This window comes from Macaca mulatta, chromosome 6 (assembly GCF_049350105.2).
Source record: "Macaca mulatta isolate MMU2019108-1 chromosome 6, T2T-MMU8v2.0, whole genome shotgun sequence".
In the NCBI taxonomy this organism is placed as follows: domain Eukaryota; kingdom Metazoa; phylum Chordata; class Mammalia; order Primates; family Cercopithecidae; genus Macaca; species Macaca mulatta.
In genome coordinates this window covers 39486807-39511386 of record NC_133411.1, presented here as the reverse complement: position 1 = coordinate 39511386, position 24580 = coordinate 39486807, and the positions used below count along the sequence as shown (strand labels likewise).

The 24580-nt window shown below is 42.4% G+C and overlaps 1 protein-coding gene across 2 annotated transcripts in view; it reads right to left on the bottom strand.

Annotated features, from left to right (window-relative positions):
- Positions 1-24580, bottom strand: part of EGFLAM (EGF like, fibronectin type III and laminin G domains) — a 200477-nt gene that overhangs the window by 67814 nt on the left and 108083 nt on the right. For both annotated transcript variants that reach the window (XR_013418163.1, XM_001083277.5), the window contains exon 6: positions 20936-21102. Coding sequence is in view for 1 of the 2 variants with exons in the window: in XM_001083277.5 (XP_001083277.2) it covers positions 20936-21102 (167 nt within the window). In the remaining variant the exon portion in view is untranslated. The remainder of the gene's footprint in view (positions 1-20935; positions 21103-24580) is intronic.

The window sequence follows — 24580 nt, the reverse complement described above, 5'->3', positions numbered from 1 at the left end:
AGAGTTCAAGACCAGCCTGGGCAACATAGCAAGACTTCATCTCTATAAAAAATAAAGACAAAAATTTTAATTAAAAAAATATTGCAACTGAGTGCATGCTGTGTGAGTGAGGCACAAGAGCTACTGGGTGACTTACCTAGTCGTTGGGCTCTGCATGAAGAAGGCCTGCTCAGCACCAGCCAGCACAGGAACTCAGGGGCTGCAAAGATGTGGATGGCTTCCCTTGCTCCTCCCTTTCCCCCAAATAATCTGCTGGAATCAGTCCCTTCCAATCTGAATGAATCTCATGAATGCAGCAGTTTGTTTTTATGATGGTAGGGTTGGGACTGGTGGGGGAAAGTAGCTCTAAGTACCGGCCATAGGCAGATATGTTGTTCTTTTATGCTCAGCACGTTTCACGAAACTCTTATTTGACCGCAGCCTAAGAATGGCACCTCAGGCACCCAGTGACTTCCACAGCCCTCACCTCAAAGCTTCTCAGATGCCTTTATCTTTATGCACGTCCACACAGCAGAAGCGCAAACAGTGCATAACCCCTGTGGGGTGTTGCCTTTTGAAGTACGTAAGCCAGTCAACCAAACACACGCCACTGTGTCTCTCTCTCTCAGAGTTTCCCTTTCTAAAGATAATGGGGCCTTGGAAAGTTAAGCAGATGGCCAGAGACCAAGGTGTTATGCACCTGCTTCTCTACCACCTGCTGATGGAGGAGATACATAGGCAAAGCATAATGGGAGAAGCGACTGTGAACACAGCAGGAAAACCCAAGGCCATCTTTCCATCATGGTGTGCAAGAAATTTCAGGCTTGGAGCCTTTGTGTGTTTAGAGAATAATGAATAATAATTTACTGGCAACCTTCTGTGGCAATACTTCAGGACTGGAGGTGGGGTGGGCAGTGTAAAATTCAGACAGGTGATTAAAACATTTCTAAACAGCTGAAATGGTGGCTGACATTAAGAATTCAGTGCTATGTACACGGCAGGCACTCAATACGTATTTGTTAGACGAGTGAGTAAATTAGTGAGTGAATGTTTTCTATACGAGCCAAATCTTGCAGGGTGCTCTGCACACGGTAAAGGCAAAATAAATGTTAGTTGAAAGACCCCAGTTATAATCTCATATGATCTATGTATCTAGTCAGTCATTTTCACTGGGAGTTCGGTAGCAATTGTAAACTGACTGTTAATGAGAGAAAACCATTTTCCGTAGCATCAGGAGGATATGGCTTTAAAAGGAAGCTTGCGCTTTGGCGGGTTCTCTCTCTCTCTCTCCTTCTGTGGGATAATCTGGCAGTACATAACACATTCCTTATCATTTGCACTTTTTAAAAAGAAATTTAATGGCATGTGATATGTTTATGGGACAACATTATGTTTAGAAAAAAGGTGGATCATTGGTGTTTACATATGAGTAGCTGGCGGTGGGAGCAGGTTGGGATGGGTTGAAGAATGAATAGGAGGTTTTGAAAAAGTGGGTACAGTGATTGTAAACACAGTAACTCTAGCTTGAAGGAAGGCAGGGAGATGGGATGGTAGGTGGCAGGTTGTGAGCATACGGAGGGTCTTTCCTGTGAGTAGGGAACACACGTTTGTGTCCTTATGGGGATGATCTGCTAGAAAAGCAAAGATGAAAAGATAAATCATTTGGAGACACAGGGTAACTAACGGAAAATTGACATACGTAGTATGGTCTCCAATTGGCTCCCTAAAAAAGAGGGCTCAATTCACATCTTGCACTGAGAAATCAGGAGCTAGAACAGGGAAAGTGAGATGGCAAAGAGAGAGCAGATGTAGCTTGTCGGTGGCTCACAATCCAGTGGGGAGGGAGACTTACACTCCTACAGCTGCACAGCAAGAGGGCTGAAGCTAAGATGTGAGCACCTGAGTCTGTGGAGCTGCTCTGTTCCTTAAAGAGGCTTCACATTTGAGTACCAACCATGGTTCAGTTCTCCTTTAGGTATTCGGATGGGCGAGTTGTTCAAACCAGAGACACTTACACTCTCTCTTCTCACTCTTTAAAGACAAAGTGCTAGGAGAAAATAATCGTCCAGGCAAAATCCTATATTCAGCCTGGGCAAGATGGTGAGACCCTGTCTCTCAGAAAAAAAATTTTTTTTAATTAGCCAGGCACAGTAGCTCACACCTGTAGTCCCAGCTACTCAGTGGGGGAGCTGAGGCAGGAGGATCCCATTAGCTCAGGAGTTCCAGGCTGTAGTGATCTATGATTGCGCCACTGCCCTCCAGCCTGGGTGACAGCGAGACCCAGTCTCTACAAAAAAAAAAAAAAAAAAGAGGCCAGGCATGGTGGCTAGCACCTGTAATCCCAGCACTTTGGGAGGCCGGGGTGGGCAGATCACCTAAGGTTGGGAGTTCGAGACCAGCCTGACCAACATGGAGAAATCCCGTCTCTACTAAAAATACAAAATTAGCTGGGCATGGTGGTGCATGCCTGTAATCCCAGCTTCTTGGGAGGCTGAGGTAGGAGAATCTCTTGAACCTGGGAGGCAGAGGTTGTGGTGAGCTGAGATCATGCCATTGCACTCCCACCTGGGCAACAAGAGCAAAACTCCACCTCAAAAGAAAAAAAAAAAACAACAACCCTATATTCAATTAAATGGTTGTTCAACGGAAAGACTAAAACAAAGACATGATCACAAAGCCCGAGAGAGTTTATCGCTAACAGATCTTTAAACATTTATTCAAAAGTATATTTCAAGACAAAGAAGGAAAGAGTAAGATGCGAAGAGTTGTGGGCACAGAAAGTGGTAAATCTGTAAATAAATCTAAACAAGCATTGAGTTTAAAAAATGTGGTTACTAAACAAGGTAGAACAAAAATACTGAAAAGTAACATGTAACACAAGAAGGAACTGATTTGGACTAAAGCTTCTAAGGCTCTATTGATACAGAAGGGCTGGGCTCCTGGCTAAACCCCACCCTTAGGCCTGGAACCACAGCCCTAAGTGAAAACAGCTGACCCCGTTTTTCCACCCAAATGTTGCCTTTTTGGCTTGCCTCACCCCTGTCCTGTGCCCATAACACTTCAGCTGGCAGAGCAACACGAGTGGCTGAGCAGCGAGGATACAAGCAGCTGAACGGTGAGCAGAGAAGCAACTGAGTGTTGGAGACTACAGATAGATGGATAGATGTGGCTAACTTCAGACAGTGCGGCTTTGGAGAGGGGCCTAGCCGGAGATGGCTGGGCTTCAGGGAAAGATCACCTTCCCATCCCCTTTCCAGCCTCCCTTTCCGCTGAGAGCCACCCGCCGCTCAATAAAGTCTTCTGTATTCATCACCTTTCAAACAGAGTTTGTGTGACCTGATTCTTCCTGGACACCGGACAAGAACCCGGGTGCCGAGAGGGCTGGGGCTGCCACCCTGACCCTCTACTAAGCTGGTTGGCTCTTGGCTGTCTCTGGACGGCAGAGCTGAAAGAGCATTGGCGGTAACATGCTTGGACGCTGCTGCGGGGCCCGCACAGAGCCTGCTCCACCAGGGAGGAGCGACCAGCCACTGCCAGCATTCGTTCGCTCTGGTTCCCGCACTCTTCCTCCCGCGAGCACTGGCCAGTGGTGGGCTGAGCGAAACGAGCCACTCCAGTTCCAGCCCAGGAAGGGAGTCAAGTGAACTAACCTGTCTCATCATTATTGTTTTATTATTGTTTGAGAGGAAGGTAATAGATTGTGATGAACTTTAGACTGTTTAAGTTTGAGAGTTAACAATTTATGGATGGTAAATTAAAGAATGTATAATTTCATCCTAATACAGGGGAAGAAAGGACTAAGAAAATACAGTCAATCCTACAGAAAATAGAAAAGGGCCGGGTGTGGTGGCTCATGCCTGTAACCCCAACACTTTGGGAGGCTGAGGCAGAAGGATCACTTGAGACCAGGAGTTCAAGAACAGACTGGGCAACATGGTAAGATCCCATCTCTACAAAACAACATTAAAAGAAATTAGCCAGGCATGGTGGCACATGCCTGTAGTCCTAGCTACTTGGGAGGCTGAGGTAAGAGGATCACTTGAGCCTGGGAGGTCAAGGTAGCAGTGAGCTATGATTGTGCCACCACATTCCAGCCTGGGTGACAAAACAAGACTCCATCTCAAAAAATAATAAAAAAAAATAAAGAAATAAAGAAAATAGGAAAACAGCAGAAACAAAAATCCTTCTCTAATAAAAAATGGAAAAAGCAGAGTAAATATAATAGCACAAAATAGGACTGTAGAAATAAATAATACACGTCAGCCATTATAACTATAAATGCAATAAACTTGTCATTTAAAAAACAGCGCTTGTCACATTGGATTTAATACATTTAAGCTACATGCTGTTTCCAGAAAGTATCTAAAACATAACATACAGAAACATCAAAAGTAAAAGAATGCAATATATATTCCAGGCAATAGATAAGAGAAAGCTAGTGTACCTATATAATTACTGGACAATGTAAATGTTAAGGGGGAAAAAAGTATCATTAATGATAAGATGGTTATTAAATAATGATTAAAAGAATCACCAGGAATATAACATGATTCTAAACTCATATGCACCTAATCTCACGGCCTCACATACATATCAAGAAAAAAACTGAGAGAGGTGTAGGGAGATAGAGTGAGAAATTGTAATGTATCCTCTTAGTAATTGATAGATCAAGCTAATAAAAAATGCATAAGGATAGATAAGATTTGAACGATATTAAAAATCTTGATCAAAAAAGCTTAAACAGACTTCTGAATATAAGAGACTTGGGAATAAATAACAAAAGCTATAAAGAACTTCTGGTTCCTGCACTCTTCCTCCATGAGGAGTAGCCAGTGGTGAGCTGAGTGAAACGAGCCACTCCAGTTCCCGACCACGAAGGGGGTTGAGGGAACTAACCTGTCGCATCATTATTGTTTTATTATTGTTTGAGAGGAGGGTAATAGATTTTGATGAACTTTAGACTGTTTAAGTTTCAGAATTTTCTCCATAATGGAGAAAATTTATTAAAGTACACTAAAAGACTCTGAAGAAAATCTAGATGAGATATAATGTGGTGATTAAGTCAATGAGTCTATATCACAAAGATGTCAGTTCTTCTAAAATTAGTTTATAAATACAATATAATTTTCATTTTAAAAATTCAATATATTTTCATTTTTAAAATCCCAACAGAATTTTTCATGGAATTGAAAAACTGATTCTAAAATTTCTATTGAAAAGCAGAGAATCAAGAAAAGAAAAGGCATTGTGGGCCAGGCACGGTGGCTCATGCTTGTAATCCCAGCACTTCGGGAGGCTGAGGTGGGCAGATCCAAGGTCAAGAGATGGAGACCATCCTGGACCCACAGGGTCTTTGCTTCATATCTGCTACTACTCTATTGTGCCCCCAAATACCTTTGAGCATTTGGGGGCACAACAGAGTACTTGATTTCAACTGGGGGTGATTTTGGTCCCCAAAGAATCTTATGTATTCAAAAAAAAAATTATTTTCACTGAAAAACTTGTTTGCGTTTTTTGTTGTTGTTGTTTTTTGTTTTTTTCTCGAGACCCTGTGGGATCTGACTGCAGTAGAATGAGCCTGGGATACTGATCCTCAAACTTTCTTAACTTCTGTTGGGTTTACAACCAGGTTCCTGTGGGCCACTGTGTCACTGCACAGACTGCCTTCAGTCTAACCGCATGATTTTCACACATGTGGCTGGGACATGCAGCAGGACACAGCAGGTGTTCCTGGTTAGGAAATGTTCTCGAGGCACTAAGAAAGGCAAAGGCATCCCAGTACTTCTGGCTTATATAAGGAAATAGTTCAGGGAACGGATGAAGAAACTCCCCCCTTGGGAGTATGGGAGCAACACTCACGCTGCTCTCAAGATGAACCAACAGAAAATGGATGAGAACAGAGTGGTGTAACCACACATGTCAGTGGGGGTCTCTGCAACAGAGAGGAGGACAGGAAGTGCAAGCAAGGATCACTGGCTAGAGAGTTCCATAAATCCAACGCTCATGGTGACTGTAAGACCTTCAGAGAGTCACATAATCCGGTGGTGTCTCAGTTCCTTATCTGAAAATTGTGGAAGTCCGGCTAGGTTCTTCAATGACTCGCCAGTTTCAAAATTCTATGATTTCCATTTGGCATTCTACCTTTTTCTTTTCATGTCTGTTCTCCTTAAAGCAATATAAAATTGCCTCCTTATTCCTTCTCCTTCCTCTCCACTGAGTTCCACCACTGTAGCCACAGCAATCCTGCTTAAAATATAAGTCAGGCCATGTCATTTTGCTGCTCAAAATGTCAACATCTTGACCTTTAACTCTGAATAAGATTCAAAGTCTTCATCAGGACCTATAAGGTTTGACATGCTCTGACCCCTGGCAAACTTTCTGACCTCACCTCCTATCATTCTTCTCACTCACCATGTTCCCGCCATGTGCGCCTCTTACTGTGAGCTTCCAGTGTCCTCTGGGCTCTCACCCCAGGACCTCCGCATTTGTCACTCCCTCTACGTAGGGGGATTCTGCTCAAATCTCTCTTTGAGAGAAGCCTTCCCTGATAGCCTATCCCAAGCAGCAGCTCCCACTATCCTCTACACCCTCTTAGCCCTTTACTTTTTCCCCTTTTCACTTATCATTACCGATGATATTATTTATATAATGTAATTTGATACAGACTTATTTCACAGACTCTCCCACAGATATACCTCATGAGGGCAGAGACACTATTGATCTTGTTTACTGCTAAAACCCCAGCATCCAGAAATTACCTGGGCATAAACAGGCATCAAATATACATTTGGGAAACTGTGTGAATACGTGCTTAAACAAGTGAAATAATCAATGTAGGGTCAGAAATTAGGTTCTTTACTTTCTTGAACATCACCCAGTTTTCAGGAGTGATGTTAGGAAAAAAAAAAAAAGGCCTGACAAATTTATATCACCCACTTTTCTAATTTTCATTGTTCTAATTATTTCTGAATTTGCCAGCTCTTTATTTCATTTTATTTTGGAAAGAAATATACTGTACCAGTTTTTTGCATCATTTGGACACAGCATTATAAATAAAATGTTATAAACGCCAAAGGTTGCTGAAGAAATATCTGTTTTTGTTTGAGGACGTTTGGTTGCAACAGAAAAAAAATCTAAAATTAGTTGCCCTCTCCCATGTTGGTTGGGACTTTGAACCATAGAAGGTGCCCTCTATCTGATGCAATCTAATGGCGCTGCTCTCAAGGTCAACCACTTCAGGTGACTCCAGACTGAGCCGTTAAGGGCTCTTCCGGCTCTGTAAGTCTGGGAACTACTGCCATCTGCTGGATGACTGTTGGTACTTCCTCCTGAGCAGCTGTGCCTGGCGGGCCCCAGCACTCCCTAAGGATCCTGTGATCAACATCAGTGATGGGAGAGATGATCCATGGGGCCAAAATGCAGACATAATCACATTTTAAAATATGGTAGATGCTTGGATTAGAGTTCAAAAGCAGCACTAATCTATGTTCTAAGACAGGCCTCTTGGCTCCTCATACCAGTGGGAATTAGAAGCTAGTATCACCAAAAAATTCCAACTGGGGCTCAGATTTAGAGATAGAGCCTTACAGCAGCTGACTTATTTTTCCTTTTGAAAAAACATTTTTATCTCAAAATGTATACATGAATATTATGTGTTAATAAGAGATTAGTGCAACATAGGCTATTGGTTAAATTTGTGAAATAGCAGGCAAGACACTTGGGTTCAGAATACCATCCACTTGCTGATCAGCTGTGTATGTCAGTCTATCCAACTAGAAACTAAGGGAGAAATAATGGTGCTGGCCCACTCTGTTTCAAAAAGATACCAGAGGGTAGATGAACTTGGCCAACCAAAAGACAAGTAAGGTTACCATCAAGAGGCCCAGCTTTGTTTACACCAGTGAAGCAATCCAAATGTCCATCAATGAGGAATTAGTTCAATAAATGTGGCACGCCTTTATAATGGAATATGCTGTTACTAAATTTTATGATGTATGCCTATATTCATTTGTATTTATATATGTATACAGTATTTTGTTGTACAGAAAATGTATATGTACTATGATTTCGTCATTGGATTAAAAAAATTATGGAAGATATTATCTGCCAAAATTTTAATAGTGACTATATCTAGATGCTGAGGTTAAAGATAATTTTCATTTTAATATTTTTTATGTTGCCTGAATTTTTTCACTAACAATAAGCATTATAGAGCACAATATCCTCTTCACTTAGTGATAACAAAAATACCATTTCTGTTTTGCAATTATTGCAATGGTTTCCTTACTTTCCCTATTTTTGCCCTTACCACTCTATATTCTACTAAGAGTAATTTTGTTAAAATCTTAGTAAGGTCTTTTCATTCCCCTGATTAAGCACCCCCAACCCTCCCAGTCTTATCCCTCTCTGAGAAAAAGCCAAATCAAATGGGTTCCAGTGGGCTCCAGGTCCCTAACCAGCATCCACTAACTGTGCCCTCCCTCTCTAACCTCATCTCCTTCGACTTTTCTCCCCCAGAACTCCCTTCTCTGAACACTCTTGAGGAATTGAATCTTTAGACAAAAGGAATCTCACTAATTTTAGGAATCAAGTGGCAGATTCTGGACCAGAACCCAGTTTGGTGATTACCTTTTCATACTTGATGCCTAAAATTCCTCTGTCCTCCTCCACCCTGCCCTGTGCCCTGGGAAGCTGACCTGCCTGGCGGGACTTGTGTCCTGCCCATTAGGAAGCACCAGCAAGAAAGAAGACAGAGGAAAAAGAGTCACAGTGTTTCTCTAACTTCTACCCTATGAGGTTGTCACGGGACGCATGTCTGAAGGTCACAGCTCTTGCAGGATGGCCCTCCTTGTCCATCTGGATATGGTCCCAATTAGCACATGACCAAGCTTTTGCAAACAGTCCCCTCATTAAACTTGCTTCAAATCATCCAAGTACTTTTGCCTCTATTTTGTGCCGGGAGCCTGATGAGATCCCTAGAAAAGTCATCCCACAGTTGCTTCTCATTTATATTTGTCCATACGTGTTTCATATTTGGTTGCATTATCAGCCGAGATCCATGAAACTCAACCAGCATGCACTGCGTCCCTCCTATGTCTGTCACTGTGCTAAGCTGATTTCATAGACCTCCTCTCTTTGTGCTGAACAACAACTGTGATCCTACTCTTTCATCAAAGAGCTGAAATGATTCCAGAAGTTAGGTGCTAAGAAATGATTCCAATGAAGAACTATATAAAAGCAAGAAATGCTCCAAAGGAAAGAAGAGAAAAGATTAGCCATGACACTATGAGTGTGAAGGAAAGAGAACAAAATGGATAATAAAGTAAATGAAAGGAAACAAAGCAAAAATAGGCAGGATACTTGTGCATGGATATGTGTGTGGATATCACCTCAATATATTAATGTTTAAAAATCAATTGAGTGGAATAAACAGTACATAGTTGCACATTCTGTGGCCATGAAATATCAGCCGACTGATTGAGCAGATGCTCCAGTTGAAATCAGAGCACCGTGAGTTCCTTTCCTTTGAAAACTTACATTCCCTTATCATTTGCTTTACTCTCTCTTCTCTACCTAGCCAGAGGGGGTAAAATATCAGTGTCCTGATTATAAGTAAATGTATGATAATGTAAGATGCACAAAGGCCTCAGAAGAGCAATTAATAGGTATTTAAACAGCAAAGTGAATCATTCCCCGTAGAGCCAATAAAGTCGTGCAAATGAACGTTGCTCAGATTTACATGCATGGAGGCATCAGCAAATCAATAGAGCGATTGCCATGGAGGACACCCTGAATGTAAAATCACATCTGAAGTTATATTCATGCTCAAATGCAAACTGAAAGTGCAGGTTTGTCTAGGCTATGAGTGAAACAAAGCATTTATCACTCCTCCTGTTCCCTTTTTCATCTCACGTTCTAAAGATTTACAAAGCCGTGAAGCTCACTGAGGTATTGGCCTATCCCATGCTCCTGTAGTAATGCCTAGCAAAGGAACCTCCCCCTCAGTTTGCTTTTTCTCTTTCTCCAATGTCACCAGCACAACCCTGTTCCAAAGCAATTGGAATGCAGGCTCTCCAGGTCTCCTCTTTAAGAACATTTATGTGAAAATTAAATCACCGAGAGCCCTATCAAGGGAACAAGTTCATTAGTATGCGCTAATTGATTCCTTAAAAGCTTGATAAAATTGCTATCTAAAAGGGGATTTACCAAATTTCCTGAACAATTTCTTGAAAATTTAGGGAAAAATACCCCAACAGTATAGTACAGAGGTCAGTAAACTCTGGCTCACGGGCCAAATCCAGCCTGCTTTCTGTTTCTGTAACAGCAGTTTTTACATTTTCAGAGGTTGGGGAAAAAGTTTAAGAATAATAATTTCTTGTGACACATAAAACTTAAATTCAAATCTCAGTGTGCATAAATAAAGTTTTATTGGAATACAGCCATGCATAATTATTTATTGGATGACTGCTTTCCTGCTATGACAGCAAAGTTGGCCTAAAAATCCTAAAATATTTACTATCTTGCCCTTTATAGAAAAATTTGCTGACCGTTGTCTAAGTAAATGGTTATTTTTGGGAAGACTAAAAACAAACAAAGCTAGCAGCGTGATACTGTAACTCTAGACTTTTTTTTCTTTTTTTCCTTTGCCTGAGTCTAGAATGTGCTTAAGTAGTAAGCGACATGAAATTTTATTGTTACCAGAGCTTATGACTTGCAGTTTTAATTCTCTGACATCTGATCACTACAGTCTTTCAAAACTAAGCAACCAACTGAAGGAGTTCAGGAAGTGTCCCCCCAACACAAGCCGCTTTACTGTGCTGATTGCCTCACACTGAGGGCACCCGGGGAGCAGCAGATTCACGGAGGGGCTTTCTTTTATCTGCCTGAAGACTGATCCGCCAAAAGGAATGCAATTGCCAAGGGATCCCCTCCCCGGAATCTCATTACCGGGGAAGATTAACTCCTATCTCTGGAGGGAAGACTGGGGGTTACCACCACACCCAGACAGATTGTCATGGGCTCTCTGTCACCTATTCTTCAGAGGACCCATTCATCATTTACTTTCTCCTATGTTCTCTACCTCCTTCCTCTGCGTCTACAAGCTTCTAGATCCCACTGAGTTTGGGGGTATTCACTTTTTTTTCCTTGGAAGCCCCTGTGCATATAAGAAATGTGTGTACCTTTTCTCCTCTTACTCTACCTGCTGTCCGTTTATTTCATATACTCAGTTATTAAACCCTCTGTGGGCAGAGGGAAAGTCTTCCCTCCCGACACAATCAAGCCCCATCCTAATGATTCTGTTGGACCTAACGCAGAGGGCTTCCTCCATTCTGCCACTTCCCAGTGAGGAAAGTTTTTGTTCTTGTACTTCTGTTTCTGAATTCTGGCATTCTGATGTCTTCCCATTCCAAGAACAGAGCTCAGGGCCTGGAGTCTAAAGAAAAAGCTACAGAACCCCCAGCGGCTGCCCCTGTCAGTTACACCATCCTTCAGTAACTATGCCTGGTGGGAACATCTATTAACATCTCCTTCATCTTGAAGAGTGGTCAGATGCCTTAACCTCTGTTCTACTTGTGTTTTCCTAAAATAACCCTGAGAAGTAGAAAATATCACCTATCTCAGGCATTACTGCACCCATTTTAGAGATGAGTAAGCTGAGGCCCAGAGATACTAAGTGGCTTTTCTGAGGAGGTCCCGTAGCAAGGTGGTAAGAGGACAGTTTTCCTGGACCTCAGACCCAGATTTGTCGGCCAGATTCTGCCCCTTGCAAAGGTACAGATGTTTGGGGGCAGTGAAGAGCGTATAGGTTGCCAAGAACTTTTCATAGGTATGGATTGAAAGAGGCTGCAGCTGTATGGAAGCTGCTAGAGAGTGCTAATGAGTCATGGGGACTTTGGAGCACTTCCTGATTGCTCCCTAGCCATCCCCAGCACATACCACTACCTTCTGTCTCCACTTGCTTCCCCTCTGCTCACTGCTGAAGCCAATTCAGGGGCATTGCCGCCAAATAGGAGGCCTCGCTTGCGAACAGGGATAAGGGAGATCTATTCTGTGGCTCTACGACAACAGGTACCCAGGGACCCTAGCATGCTGTAGCTGGTCTCCAGGCAGACAGGCAATGAAAAACAGGGGCCCAAATCTCAGAGCAAAAACTAGGCAAAAGCCAGACTCACACATGGACCCTTATGGGACAACGGGTTTACACAACCAATGACAGCTGTACTAAGGAAGCAGGAAGGTGTAGAGAAGAAAAGAAGGGTGAGATGGGAGGGTGCTGGAGAACAGCATGGAATCAGATTTACTGTAGAAATCTGATTTGGGCTGGGTGCGGTGGCTTACGCCTGTAATCCCAGCACTTTGGGAGGCTGAGGCAGGAAGATCACCTGAGGTTGGGAGTTCGAGACCAACCTGACCAATATGGAGAAACCCTGTCTTTACTAAAAATACAAAATTGGCCGGGCGTGGTGGCACATGCCTATAATCCGAGCTACTAGGGAGGCTGAGGCAGGAGAATCGCTTGAACCCGGGAGGCGGAGGTTCTGGTGAGCCGAGATCATGCTCCTACCTGGGCAACAAGAATCAAACTCCGTCTCAAAAAAAAAAAAAAGAAAGAAATCTGATGTAAGCCACAGGGAGTCTGTCTCAGCTCAGTGGAAGAGTATGTTTCTGAAACTGTAGAAGAAAACAGATTATAGGGAGAACAGTATGGTAAAAATCAAACCAAAACAAAACATCTCTCATACTTCCCTATGTAATCTCTGAGGATCTGAGACCATAATTAGCCTTATTAAGAGAAGGAGGGAAAAATATTCTAGAAATGTTAATGCATATTATAATGATCAAGTAAGAAAACAGGGGTAAAATGAGGGCTTGGTTTGAAAGAGGGTTAGTTTTTTGTATCAACTAGCCGGGCGCGGTGGTGGGCGTCTGTGGTCCCAGCTACTCGGGAGGCTGAGGCAGGAGAATGGCGGGAACCCGGGAGGCGGAGCTTGCAGTGAGCTGAGATCTGGCCACTGCACTCCAGCCTGGGCGGCAGAGCGAGACTCCGTCTCAAAGAAAAAAAATAAATAAATAAAATAAAAAAAAAATAAAATAAAAGAAAGAGGGTTAGAAAATGTCTCTCCCTTCATCAACCCCCATCAGCAAACTGTACTCTTTTTAGCACTAGAATCTCACCTTTATAGCCTTGAATTTAAATTCACTGGGCTTGCTTTCTTCCTTCCTTCTTTCCTTCCTCCCTCTTTTACTCTATTTGCTTACCTTTTCCTTATTTATGCCACATTGCAATTCTGGGAGTTCACTTTTGCCTACGAACCTTGCCAGCGGGAAATTCACTTTTGGCCTATGTGGGTTTCCAGAACAACTGTTTCCTTTCATCTTGTCTTTGAATTTCCCATACAGTAGCAGTAGGGCGTTATCCAATCACCAAAGTAGTCACAGACTCTTAGCTAGTTAAGTCACTCATTTACGTACTCAATAAATACTTACTGAGTGCAGACCTTGTCTAGGGTATTGAGAACACAACGTTGACGGCTAGGAGTGGTGGTGCCTATAATCCCAGCACTTTGGGAGGCAGAGGCGGGAGGATCACCTGAGGTCAGGAGTTCCAGACCACCCTGGCCAACATGGTGAAACACCATCTCTACTAAAAATAAAAATAAAAAAATTAGCTGGGCATGGTGGCAGGCACTTGTAATCCCAGTTACTCAGGAGGCTGAGGCAGGAGAAGCGCTTGAACCTGGGGGGCGGAGGTTACAGTGAGCTGAGATCGCACCACTGCAGACTGGGTGACAGAGCAAGACTCTGTCTCAAAAAAAAAAAAAAGAGAACACAACGTTGAACAAGTTATTCCAGCTCCAATATAGACCTTATCCTAGAGAGGAGATACAGACAATACGATGCAAAAAATAGATTCAGGCAGTGAAAGTGCTATGGAGAAAATAAACCAGGGTATTAGGCTGAGACCATAGAAGCCTGGGGTTGGGCACAGTGGCTCAGGACTGTAATCCCAGCACTTTGGGAGCCAAGCAGGAGGATCGCTTGAGCCCAGGAGTTTGAGACCAGCCTGGGTAACATGGTGAAACCTTGTCTCTACAAAAAATACAAAAATTAGCCAAGCATGGTTGTGTATGCCTACAGTCCCAGCTACTCAGGAGGCTGAAGTGGGAGGATCACTTGAGCCTGGGAGGTGGAAGTTGCAGTGAATGAACATTACGGCACTGCACTCCAAGACCCTGTCTCAAGAAAACCAGAAGCCTATCTGAGAAAGTGACATTTGAGCTAGGATCTGAAAGGAGAAAGGGAGGAGGCTGGCGGCATGATCATAGAAAGATCTGAGGGAAGAGAGTTCCAAGCCCAGGAAACAGCAGGTGCCAAAGTCCCGAAGCAGAAAAGTGCAAAACGGCCTTTGCTGGGAAGAGAAACAATATTATCTACTAGGAACGGATCTAAGGACACCAATTCACTTCAGTGAAGAATGTATTTGCTCTTTCTCTGTCTATACCATGAGGATAGTACCCTAGAAATTAAGTGGTTTTGGTGGTTAAGACCAAGTTCTATTTCTAGGAGAAGTTATATAATCCTAGAGTTGATTATACATGTAACTTATTTTTAATTAAATTCCCATTTTTGGAAAAAAGAAGAAAGGCACGTGACTTTTTTACTTCTGCCATTTCTATTATTTACCATTCATGTCCTTTTTACTGGCTTTCATTCTACTTGATGAAAGAATGTACTCAACAAGCTTCAAGCTTGGTAATTGGTGGCCAGTGGATGCAGTGAATACATTTTTTACAAATCCCCCAGTTCTGCACGCCAACTGCCTGATTTACCAGATCAAAAGGAAACTATAATGATGCTGGTGTTTCTTTCTTGCAGGGAAAAAAAAATACAGCAGGATGGGAGTAAGGAATGAGAGATCATGATTTGGGTCTTCTTTGTATTTCCTCTTGGAAACAAAACAGGTGCTGATTTGTGTGGAATGCCTCCCAGGAGAAGATGGATGTACATGTAGATGCATCATTATTATTCAAGGTCACCAAAATGATCCTAGCTCTCATTAGAGGACCTAGACATCAAAGTTTTTTTTTTTCTTCCTATTCTACTTATAATGTTGTGAAGCTGGAACTAGATGTTGTCACTGCACAAACTTCTCAACATTGTAGTGGAACCACCAACACCATCCTCCTTTCTCACTTCAGCTAAGTGCCAGTTAATGATAATACTGGACCCTGGCTTTCATTAACTACCAGCACAAGAGCAACTAAGATCTTCCAATTGCCCCATTAAGCAATTAAGTTGCTAATAGTGTCTGGCATTAATAGGCCCAGAAAGAAGTAAAACCTTCCCCAGTTAGTAGGGCTGAAGGGTTATCTTTTCTTATAAAAGAGTTTAGCCCTAAGATAAACAGGCCACAGAGGACCCCAGGGAGTGGCCTGTGTCCTGGGTGGGATCTCAAGGTTCCCACTGGGCACTTAGCCTCAAGGGTCTCCTTGAACATTGTGCTGTGAAGGTGGCTGTTCAAGGAGCAAAGTGGGCATTGAATCAAGTCAATATTCATGGAAACAGAGAGGAGTGAGAGGAACGAGAATGGGGTAAGCCCAACATGTAGAAATACTGATCTCACAAATGGAGAGTGGTGTTCAAAACGTTCCTCTGTCTTGATTTGGGACTAACTAATCTAAGGGGCTGCCAGCTGTAAAATACTAGGGCTATACTAATGCATACGGGTTGACTTTCAATCAACATATATGTTTTACTCATATTTCTGTATGTGCAATTTACCTTATGAGTTTTTAAACCAAAAGCAAATGTAACAAGAACAAAAATAGACAAATGGGACTTAAACTAAAAAGTTTCTGCACAGCCAAAAAAAAAAAAAAAAATCAACAGAGTAAACAGACAACCTACCAAATGGGAGAAATATTTTCAAATCATGCCTCTGAAAAAGAACAAATATCCAGAATCTATGAGGAAGTCAACTCAAACAAGAAACAACCCCATTAAAAAGTCGGCAAAGGACACTGAAACCCCCTTTGCAAAAATTATAACAGGAAATTATGACAGTGAAATAGATCAGAATCAGTTGATTCCATCTTGCTTTTAACCTTTAAGCTGTCTTTATTCATTCCTGGGCGTAGGCTGAACTAACCTTGGGAAGGAATTCAGTTTATGGTTTGACTCTGAAACAAAACTGGTAACAGCCCTTTCCCAAAAAGATCCCCTTCTTGACTGGGGATCGGTCAGCCTTTGTAGAACTAATAAACTAGCTACAAGATTAGAAATTACAGTTTAGGAATCATGCAGCCTCTGGCTCTAAGAGTTTGAGCCTCCCCAAATCGCTCCTGGGGATAACATCACTATTGTAAAACCTAAAATCAGTGCTTGAGATATTTTGCAGACCTTGTACTGGATGGATCAGCTGACACCACCCTGTCTGGTAATCTGGCTCAACCAGTTCTGTGATCCCACCCAGGAACAGAAGACAACATGACCACCTCACTTCAGTCCCCGAGGATTCCATCTCCAACCTGAGCAATCAGCATTCCACATTTTCTGAGCCCCTACCCAGCAAATTATCTTTAAAAATTCCGATCCCCAAATGCTCAAGGAGACTGATTGAGTAGTAATAAAACTCTGGTCTCCTGCACAGCTGGCTTTGTGTGAAAGACTCTTTCTCTATTGCAATTTCCCTGTCTTGAAAAATAGGCTCTGTTTAGGCAGCCGGAAAGGTGAACCATTGGGTGGTTACAACATGAACAGATATTTCTCAAAAAATGATATACAAGTGGCCAAAAACTCATGAAAAAATGGTCAGTATCACTAATCATCAGAGAAATGCAAATTAAAACCACAATGAGATATCTTACACCAGTCAGAATGACTAGTCAAAAAAACACTACTCTGAATAAATTTGTGAGGCCAGGATGGTATTTCTACACTTTGGGCTTATCTCATCCTCACTCCTCCCCTTCCCCACCATCTACATGAATGTTTACTTGACTTGATGGCAACTTTGCTACCAGCTGTTGGCATGAATGTGGAGAAAAGCGTAGGCTTATACACTGTTTGTGGGAATGCAAATGAGTACAATCTCTATGGAAAACAGTATGGCGATTTCTCAAAGAACTAAAAATATAACTATCATTGAGCCAGCAATCCCACTACTGGGCATCCACCCAAAAGAAAAGATATCATTGTATGAAAAAGACTCCTGCACTTGCATATTTATGAAGCACTATTCACAATAGCAAAGTCACGGAATCAACCTAAGTATCTATCAAAATTTGATTGGATAAAGAAAATATGGTATACATATACCATGGAATATTATGCAGCCATAACAAAGAACAAATTCATGTCCTTTAAGCAACATGAATGAAACTGGAGGTCATTATCCTAAGTGAAATAACTCACAAACAGAAAATCAAACACTGCATGCTCTCACTTACAAGTGGGAACTAAACAATTGGTACACGGGGACATAAAGATGGAAATGACAGACACTGGGGACTCCAAAAGGCAGCGGGGAGGTTGGGAGGAGGAGGGGCTTGAAAAATTACTTCTTAGGCACAATGGTCACTATTTGCCTGATGGGTACACTTGAAGCTTAAACCTCACCATTGTGCAATATATCCATGTAACAAACCTGCACATGTACCCTGTGAATCTAAAAATTAAAAACAAAAACAAAAGCAACTTTTAGAGGTTTTATTCTGTGTTGTCAGAGTCTCCTTAGTCCATATATTCCACATGGACTATTCTCTGTCTTTCATTAATTGTTGACGTTAACCATTCTCACATTACTTTGCATTAGAAGAATAATCTTCTCTATATGCATCTCACTCAGGGAAGCAGCTTCACAGTCAGCCAAACCCAAGTTCAAATCCTACCTTTACAATGATCAATCTTGCCAAAATACATTACCTTTCAAAAACTCAATTTTTTTTTTTTTTTTTTTGAGACGGAGTCTCGCTCTGTCACCCAGGCTGGAATGCAGTGGCCGGATCTCAGCTCACTGCAAGCTCCTCCTCCTGGGTTTACGCCATTCTCCTGGCTCAGCCTCCCAAATAGTTTTTTGTATTTTTTAGTAGAGACGGGGTTTCACCATGTTCGCCAGGATGGTCTCGATCTCCTGACCTCGTGATCCGCCCGTCTCGGCCTCCCAAAGTGCTGGGATTACAGGCTTGAGCCACCGCGCCCGGCCCAAAAACTCAATTTTTTTAATCCGTAAAAAGGGGACGCTATCCCCCCAGCACAGTGTTTCTGTGAGGATTAAATGGGTTTTGCAGGTAAACGGCACAGCACAATGCCTGGCTCATAGTACACCTTCCCAGTGGTAGCTCTGATATTATTTTGTATTATTTGAAATTTATTAATTTGAAGTAATTTGTTAATTAGTTAAATTGTTATTAATTTAGCACTAATTAGATAGTGCTATTTGATAATTAGGTAATTTTATGTATGGGAAAAGCATGTTTTGGAAGCAAAATAATAGTCTAAACCAATACCAAAATAAAAAATATAAATATATCCCAGAATAAAGGGTTTTCCAAAATATCAGAAATGACCAGAGAGAAAAACCACAATTGAAATACTAATTATAGCACATGCTTTTGTATTCACGAAACAGGGGATCTAATAAGTTTTGTTATTCTGATCTGAGTAACTGTGTATACCTAGAAGCAGTAAAATTATGTCTATTTAAGAAAGTTTCATAACAGAATTTTCACTGACTTAGCATGGTTTTGTCCAGCTTCCCCACCCACAATTACTTTGAAATTTTAAAATTTTACTTCACATAACAGGCCAATTATAATAAAATCTTACAGATCTGTAAAACACTTTCACATAACTTATCCACTTAATCCAGAAAAGCAGAATCCAGCAATGGGGAAATTAGAATCAGAAACTCTAAGACCAGATCAGTGTTTCCATTAAAAAAGAAGCAGTATGAGGCCGGGCACCATGGCTCACGTTCGTAATCCCAGCACTTTGGGAGGCCAAGGAGGGTGGATCACAAGGTCAGGAGTTCGAGACCATCCTGGCCAAAGAGACCGGCCTGGCCAACATAGTGAAATTCCGTCTCTACTAAAAATACAAAAATTAGCCAGGCATCGTGGTGGGTGCCTGTAATACCAGCTACTCGGGAGGCCGAGGCAAGAGAATTGCTTGAACCCGGGAGGCGGAGGTTGCAGTGAGCTGAGATCACTGTACTCCATTGCACTCCAGCCTGGGCAACAGAGCGAGATTCTGACTCAAGGAAAAAAAAAAAAAGCAGCAGCAGCAGGAGCAGCATGAGAGGTGACCCAACCCTGACTCCAGTCTCTATGCACACATCTAAATCGGCATGTGCTTGTTGTATCTCATCTTTATTCTACGTTCTTGATTCTGTGGAGAAGGAGAAGCTAAAGGATAGACTGAAGGAGGTGAGCCTGGAGCAGCTCACAAAATGGGAGCAGGCATGCCATGGGGAGGGCAGGTGGAGACACAGCATCAAATGGCTGCTCACTTTGTAGTGCAAAAAGACGGACTCAGTGTTTCAAAGTACTGTCAGCCCTAGCTCCTGTTATTCCACAAAGTTCAGCCAAAGAGTAATCAAACAAGGCCTTCCTTTAAATCGAATCGTTAACATTTCTTCCAGAAAGAAGGCTGTCAGCCCTTGGCATGTGGCTTGAAAGTTTAAGCTTCTAAATTCTAAAGAAGAAGAGTGAAAACATTTGTTTGTCTGGGTGGTCAATAGTACTTATCGGGTGCACGAGCATGTGCATCTGTGTGTGCATGTGCGTGTGTGCGTATGTGTATGTGCGCGTGTGTGTGTTTTGGAGTATAGCCTCCCTATATAACCCAACAATTTAATTTGACAAAAGGCGACCCGACATTCAAGGTTAGGGTAGGGGTTGTTTTCAAAGGAGCCAAAATTCCTCAGATTTGGGGAACCTCCTGAATCTCTACCCCTGAACACAGCAGTGACCCTGGATGTCAGCTGTGTGGGTGCTTTGTGAGGAGAGGAGTTTATTCAGCTCCGCTAACCAATAAAAACAGGGCTTCATGTTGGCGGGTTAAGCCAGCTACCAGTGCTGGCTCCTTTCTGACAGCACCTTTTCAGGGTAAAGAGGACCCAGAGGAGCACCAGGCCCTACCGGAGGAATGTATTGGCAACACTGAAAAGATCTGAGTCTTCAAACAAAAAAGTGCCAACATTTCCGTTTTCAGTTGTCCCTACTATACACGGTTCTAGGTTTATGGAAATATACCCTCCACTCCCCAAATACAAAAAACCTCTAAACTGGACTGGGCTTGCCAAAGTGGTCTAAGCCCTTGCCAATCCAAGAATGGTTCTTGGCATCGTGTGGGAGTTTGTTAAAACCCAGACCAAAACCAGAATCTGACTTTAACAAAACCCCCAGGTGATTTGATGAACACTGGCCCAAGCGTCCCCTAGGCACTATGAGAACTTACACCATTGGCTACAGCCACAGCTCCCTGTCAGCGCTCAACTTCTTTGATACTCCTCGACCATCATTCAGAGGCGTTAATGTTGTTTGAACATCCTTTATTTTCAGGCAAACACAAACCCTGAAGCCTCCAGGGGCCTTAGTTTTTTCTCCTATGGTTCTAAGATTAACTCGTTTTCTCAAAATATGAAAAGGAGGGGGAAGGCTGCACATCATTTTGCTATATGGTCTGTTGTGTGACTGTGAAAGAAAACTGACCTCAAACTTCCCAAGGATGCAACAAAAATAAATCCTCTGCTGACCTCCAGGACATAGAAACAGCCTGTGTCCCTCTTGACAGCCTCTAACTTCCAAAGGGCTGGGAAAACCGCAGGAGGAAAGCCTGGGGTTAGTCCTTTTCCAGGCTGTCCTTCTGCATGGCATCCAGGTCAAGCCAGTCTTCATGAGGCACACCCAGATAGGCAGCTCCCTGGGTCCCTCAGAAGGGCCCTGGTACTCACAGAGGGTCCGGATGATGTCGCTGGGCCAGCTGCGGGGGCTGGGGCCATGGGAATTCATTGCCCTCACGGCAAACTGGTAGTTGGTATCTGGATCGAGGCCCCTGATAACCATGGAGTCCATCTGGATCCGCTCATGGATTAAGTTCCACCTCTTGTCGAAATCTGGCCTTTATTGATTAGAGAAAAAGAAGAAGCAGTAGTTCAGAAATACCAGAGTGAAGGGAAGCTAGCTGGCTGTGTAAACTAACAGCATTTGAACTCTGGAAGCAATACTCATAAAAGTAAGTTAACATTTCCTATCTGAAATTAATCCTGATTTGAAATCACAAGTCATCATTTGCAAGCCCCTGCCGATAAAAACAAGGAGATTATTTTTAGGGTCAGTTGTAAACACTGCTTAAAGACCATCCGCTTTTCCTTGTAAGGCCCTCGCTATGATGAAAAGATCTTCACGTAGGAATTCACTTTCAAGGACTCTGCTTTCCAGATGTTCACAAACAATCCTCCCTTTGGCAGTCCCCATCCCCAGAGGTCAGAAGAACACAGATTCCGTCTATTCACAATCTGTTCACAAAATAAATATAAGTTTTATAGGGTGACTAATTGCATGAATTGTCATGGGAAAACCCAAGAAGAATCTGTTCACGGACATTCTTAGTCTTAACGAATTACACAGCTAGGCCAATGTGCTGAATTTTTACATGTCCTTTGGAGGACCCTTCAGAGAAGGCAGACCTTTGCTTAGAGCTCCCGTCTGGGAGGTAATAAACAGAAGGCGGGAGGATGAGCTCTGGAGTTCAAATCCTGACTCTCCTACTTACTAGCTGCTACTCGATTCCTTTAAGACTCAGTTTTCCCATCTGTAAAATGAAAATAATAAAAGGACCTACCCAGCCTAGTACCTGGCATCAAATTGTAAACACTCAGCAGGTACCAGCCATTATGCAAGGGACTTATTCACAAAACGAGTAACTTATAGCTGCCTGCTTACTCTATACCTGCATGATCCAATACGGTACCACTACCCCATGTGATAGTCAGTCAGCACTTGAAATGTGTCTGAATTGAGATGTGCTATAATGTAAAATGTACACTGGATTTTAAAGAAAAATAAAAAGAATGTGAAATATCTGAGTAATTTTTATATGGGTTATATGTTCAAATGAGTATATTTTGGATACAGTGGGTTAAAATATATTACTGAAATTAATTTCATTTCTTTCTTATTGTCCTTTAAGTGCCACTCTTAGAAAACGTAAACTTTCACATAGGCTTGCATTGTATTTCTACTGGATAGCTCTGCTCTATGTGGACATCCTAGCTGAAGGGGAGAAAAAAAAGAACATTCCAGGTAATAAGAACTACAAGATAAAAGTTGGAAATAATTGTGCATGGCCTGAGGACAGTGTGAATGGTCTAAGGGGAGTACAGGCTTTGTGCTAATAACATCAAGGGCTTTCCATCTACCAAGCACCCTTCTAACTCATTTACTGCTCACAAATGCCCTATGTAGAAGGTACTAATATTAAACACCCCCACCTTTTTTTTTTTTTTTGACAGATAAGGGAACTAAGGCACTGAATGGGTAAGTAACTTGCCCAAGGTCACATAGCTGATAAATGGTGAGGCCAACTTGGATTGGTAAGATGAGGTTAGATTTAGAAGACCCTTAATACTGGATGAAAAACTGGAGTGATGGCGGGTGAGAGGCAATTCCCCATCCCTTTGCTTGCTCCCTGGCCGCCTCTCAGGTGTTCTGTTGTTAAACACCTCTGCCCACAGCTATTTAGAGGAAGGCAGGAAACAAAAAAGTTCTGTTTGTCTTTGATGAGCAACTTACCAGGCAAGGAAAGAGACTCATTTTGCTAAAAGAAGATTCCGGGGTGAACAGCTAATTTCCTTAATATGAGCTCACCCAGTTTTTCATTAGCAGGAACGATTGAAAGCCCGATGGAGTCCTTATGCCCGGTAAATGATGCTTCCTCAAGCTTACTGAGCTGGGAGTAGTGTGTTAATGTGTTTGGAAAAGCAGAGTTCACAGGGTATGCCCATGGAGGAAGCAGGGCTGGTTTCTCTTTCCTGATGTTCTTTCCCCAAAGATGGAATTCTCATGTAAACTAACTTTATCATCAAAGAGAAAACCTCGGTGAGTGGAAGGAAACACATTTACAAACTCAAATTAGAACAAAATCGCTTCGCAGAGGAAAACCACAGGGGATATCTAAAAGTAAAGTCAGAAAAGATGTGATCTTTAGATAAAACTCTCCTGTTATCCTTTGCTAAGCTTCCCTTGTGATATTTATAGAGGAAATAACCCATATCTATTCTCACAGTCTGCTGTTATTTACCCAGGACTACCTGCAAATACCTGCAACAATTTTTATGTAAAAACTACAGCAAAACAAAAAGATGATTTTGTACATGTCCATTGAATGCAGAAAAGAAAAACTCTAATTTCCAGCAAATAAGAGATTGAAATCATTAGCATTTATTTTTATTCTATAGAGTGAGAGAGATAAGCTCATGCAGATTGAATGCCAGTTGCAAACCTTTAACATTTTGCCTCTGATTTTGTCATGAGTTTCTTATTTGAATGTTTTTAAAGTCTCTTGAGGTACAAAAGTACAAAGGTGAGGCCAAGAAAGAGACGACCAGGCAAAAATATTGTCTTAAATCATCTTCCAAAACAGCTTTATCTTTTTTTTTTGACTGAAAAAAATCACTTTATCCTAACTACAAAGTTGTTGGTCAGATCACTATAGCAACACTATCTTGGCAATGTATTCAACAATGAAAAGGCCAGAGGGTGAGAAGTTGACTGAGAATGGGCTGCCACCCCCGAGGAACAGGTGGACACCTGGCCAACTGGTGGGGTGGCTTAAGCCTGTAATCCCAGCACTTTGGAAGGCTGAGGTGGGAGGATAGCTTGAGCCCAGGGGTTCAAGACTAGCCTGGGCTATGTCTTAATTATGTTTGACTATGACTATGTTTAATTTAAAAAAAAAATTAGCCAGGCATGGTGGTACACGCCTATAATCTCAGCTAGTAAGGAGGCTGAGGTGGGTGGATTGCTTGAGCCCAGTAGTTCAAGACCAGCCTGGGCAACATAGTAAGACCTTGTCTCTACAAAAAGCTTAAAAAAAAAAAGTTGGGAGTGGGAGGATTGCTTGAGCTTGGGAGGTTGAAGCTGCAGTGAGCTGTGATCACACCAATGTACTCCAGCCTGGTGACAAAGTGAGACCCTGTCTCAAAAAGAAAAACAACCTCGACAACAAAAAACATGGGCAGTCACCAGCAGGGCCTACACTTCAAGCATTTTGCCAAGTAGTGAGATAGGGTTGGGCCAGGCACCCTATACCTCAGGAGATCAGTGGCTCACCTTTGGAAGGTTACTGGGCAGGGGACTTCAGATGGGGAATAGAGAATGCAACCAGCAGTGGGTACTCAAAACCGAATTCATCAATTCACTTAATCAGGGCTCACTCACTGGTTCATTTTGCTACTTACCAATGGCATTGTTAGCATTGTTACAATCCAACCTGGCTATCAGAGCTGGGTGAAATCTTAGAGATAATTTGGTCCAAGTGTCTGAGGGCTCTCAGAAATTGTATGCAAGATTTTACACATGAACACATTTCATTTTTC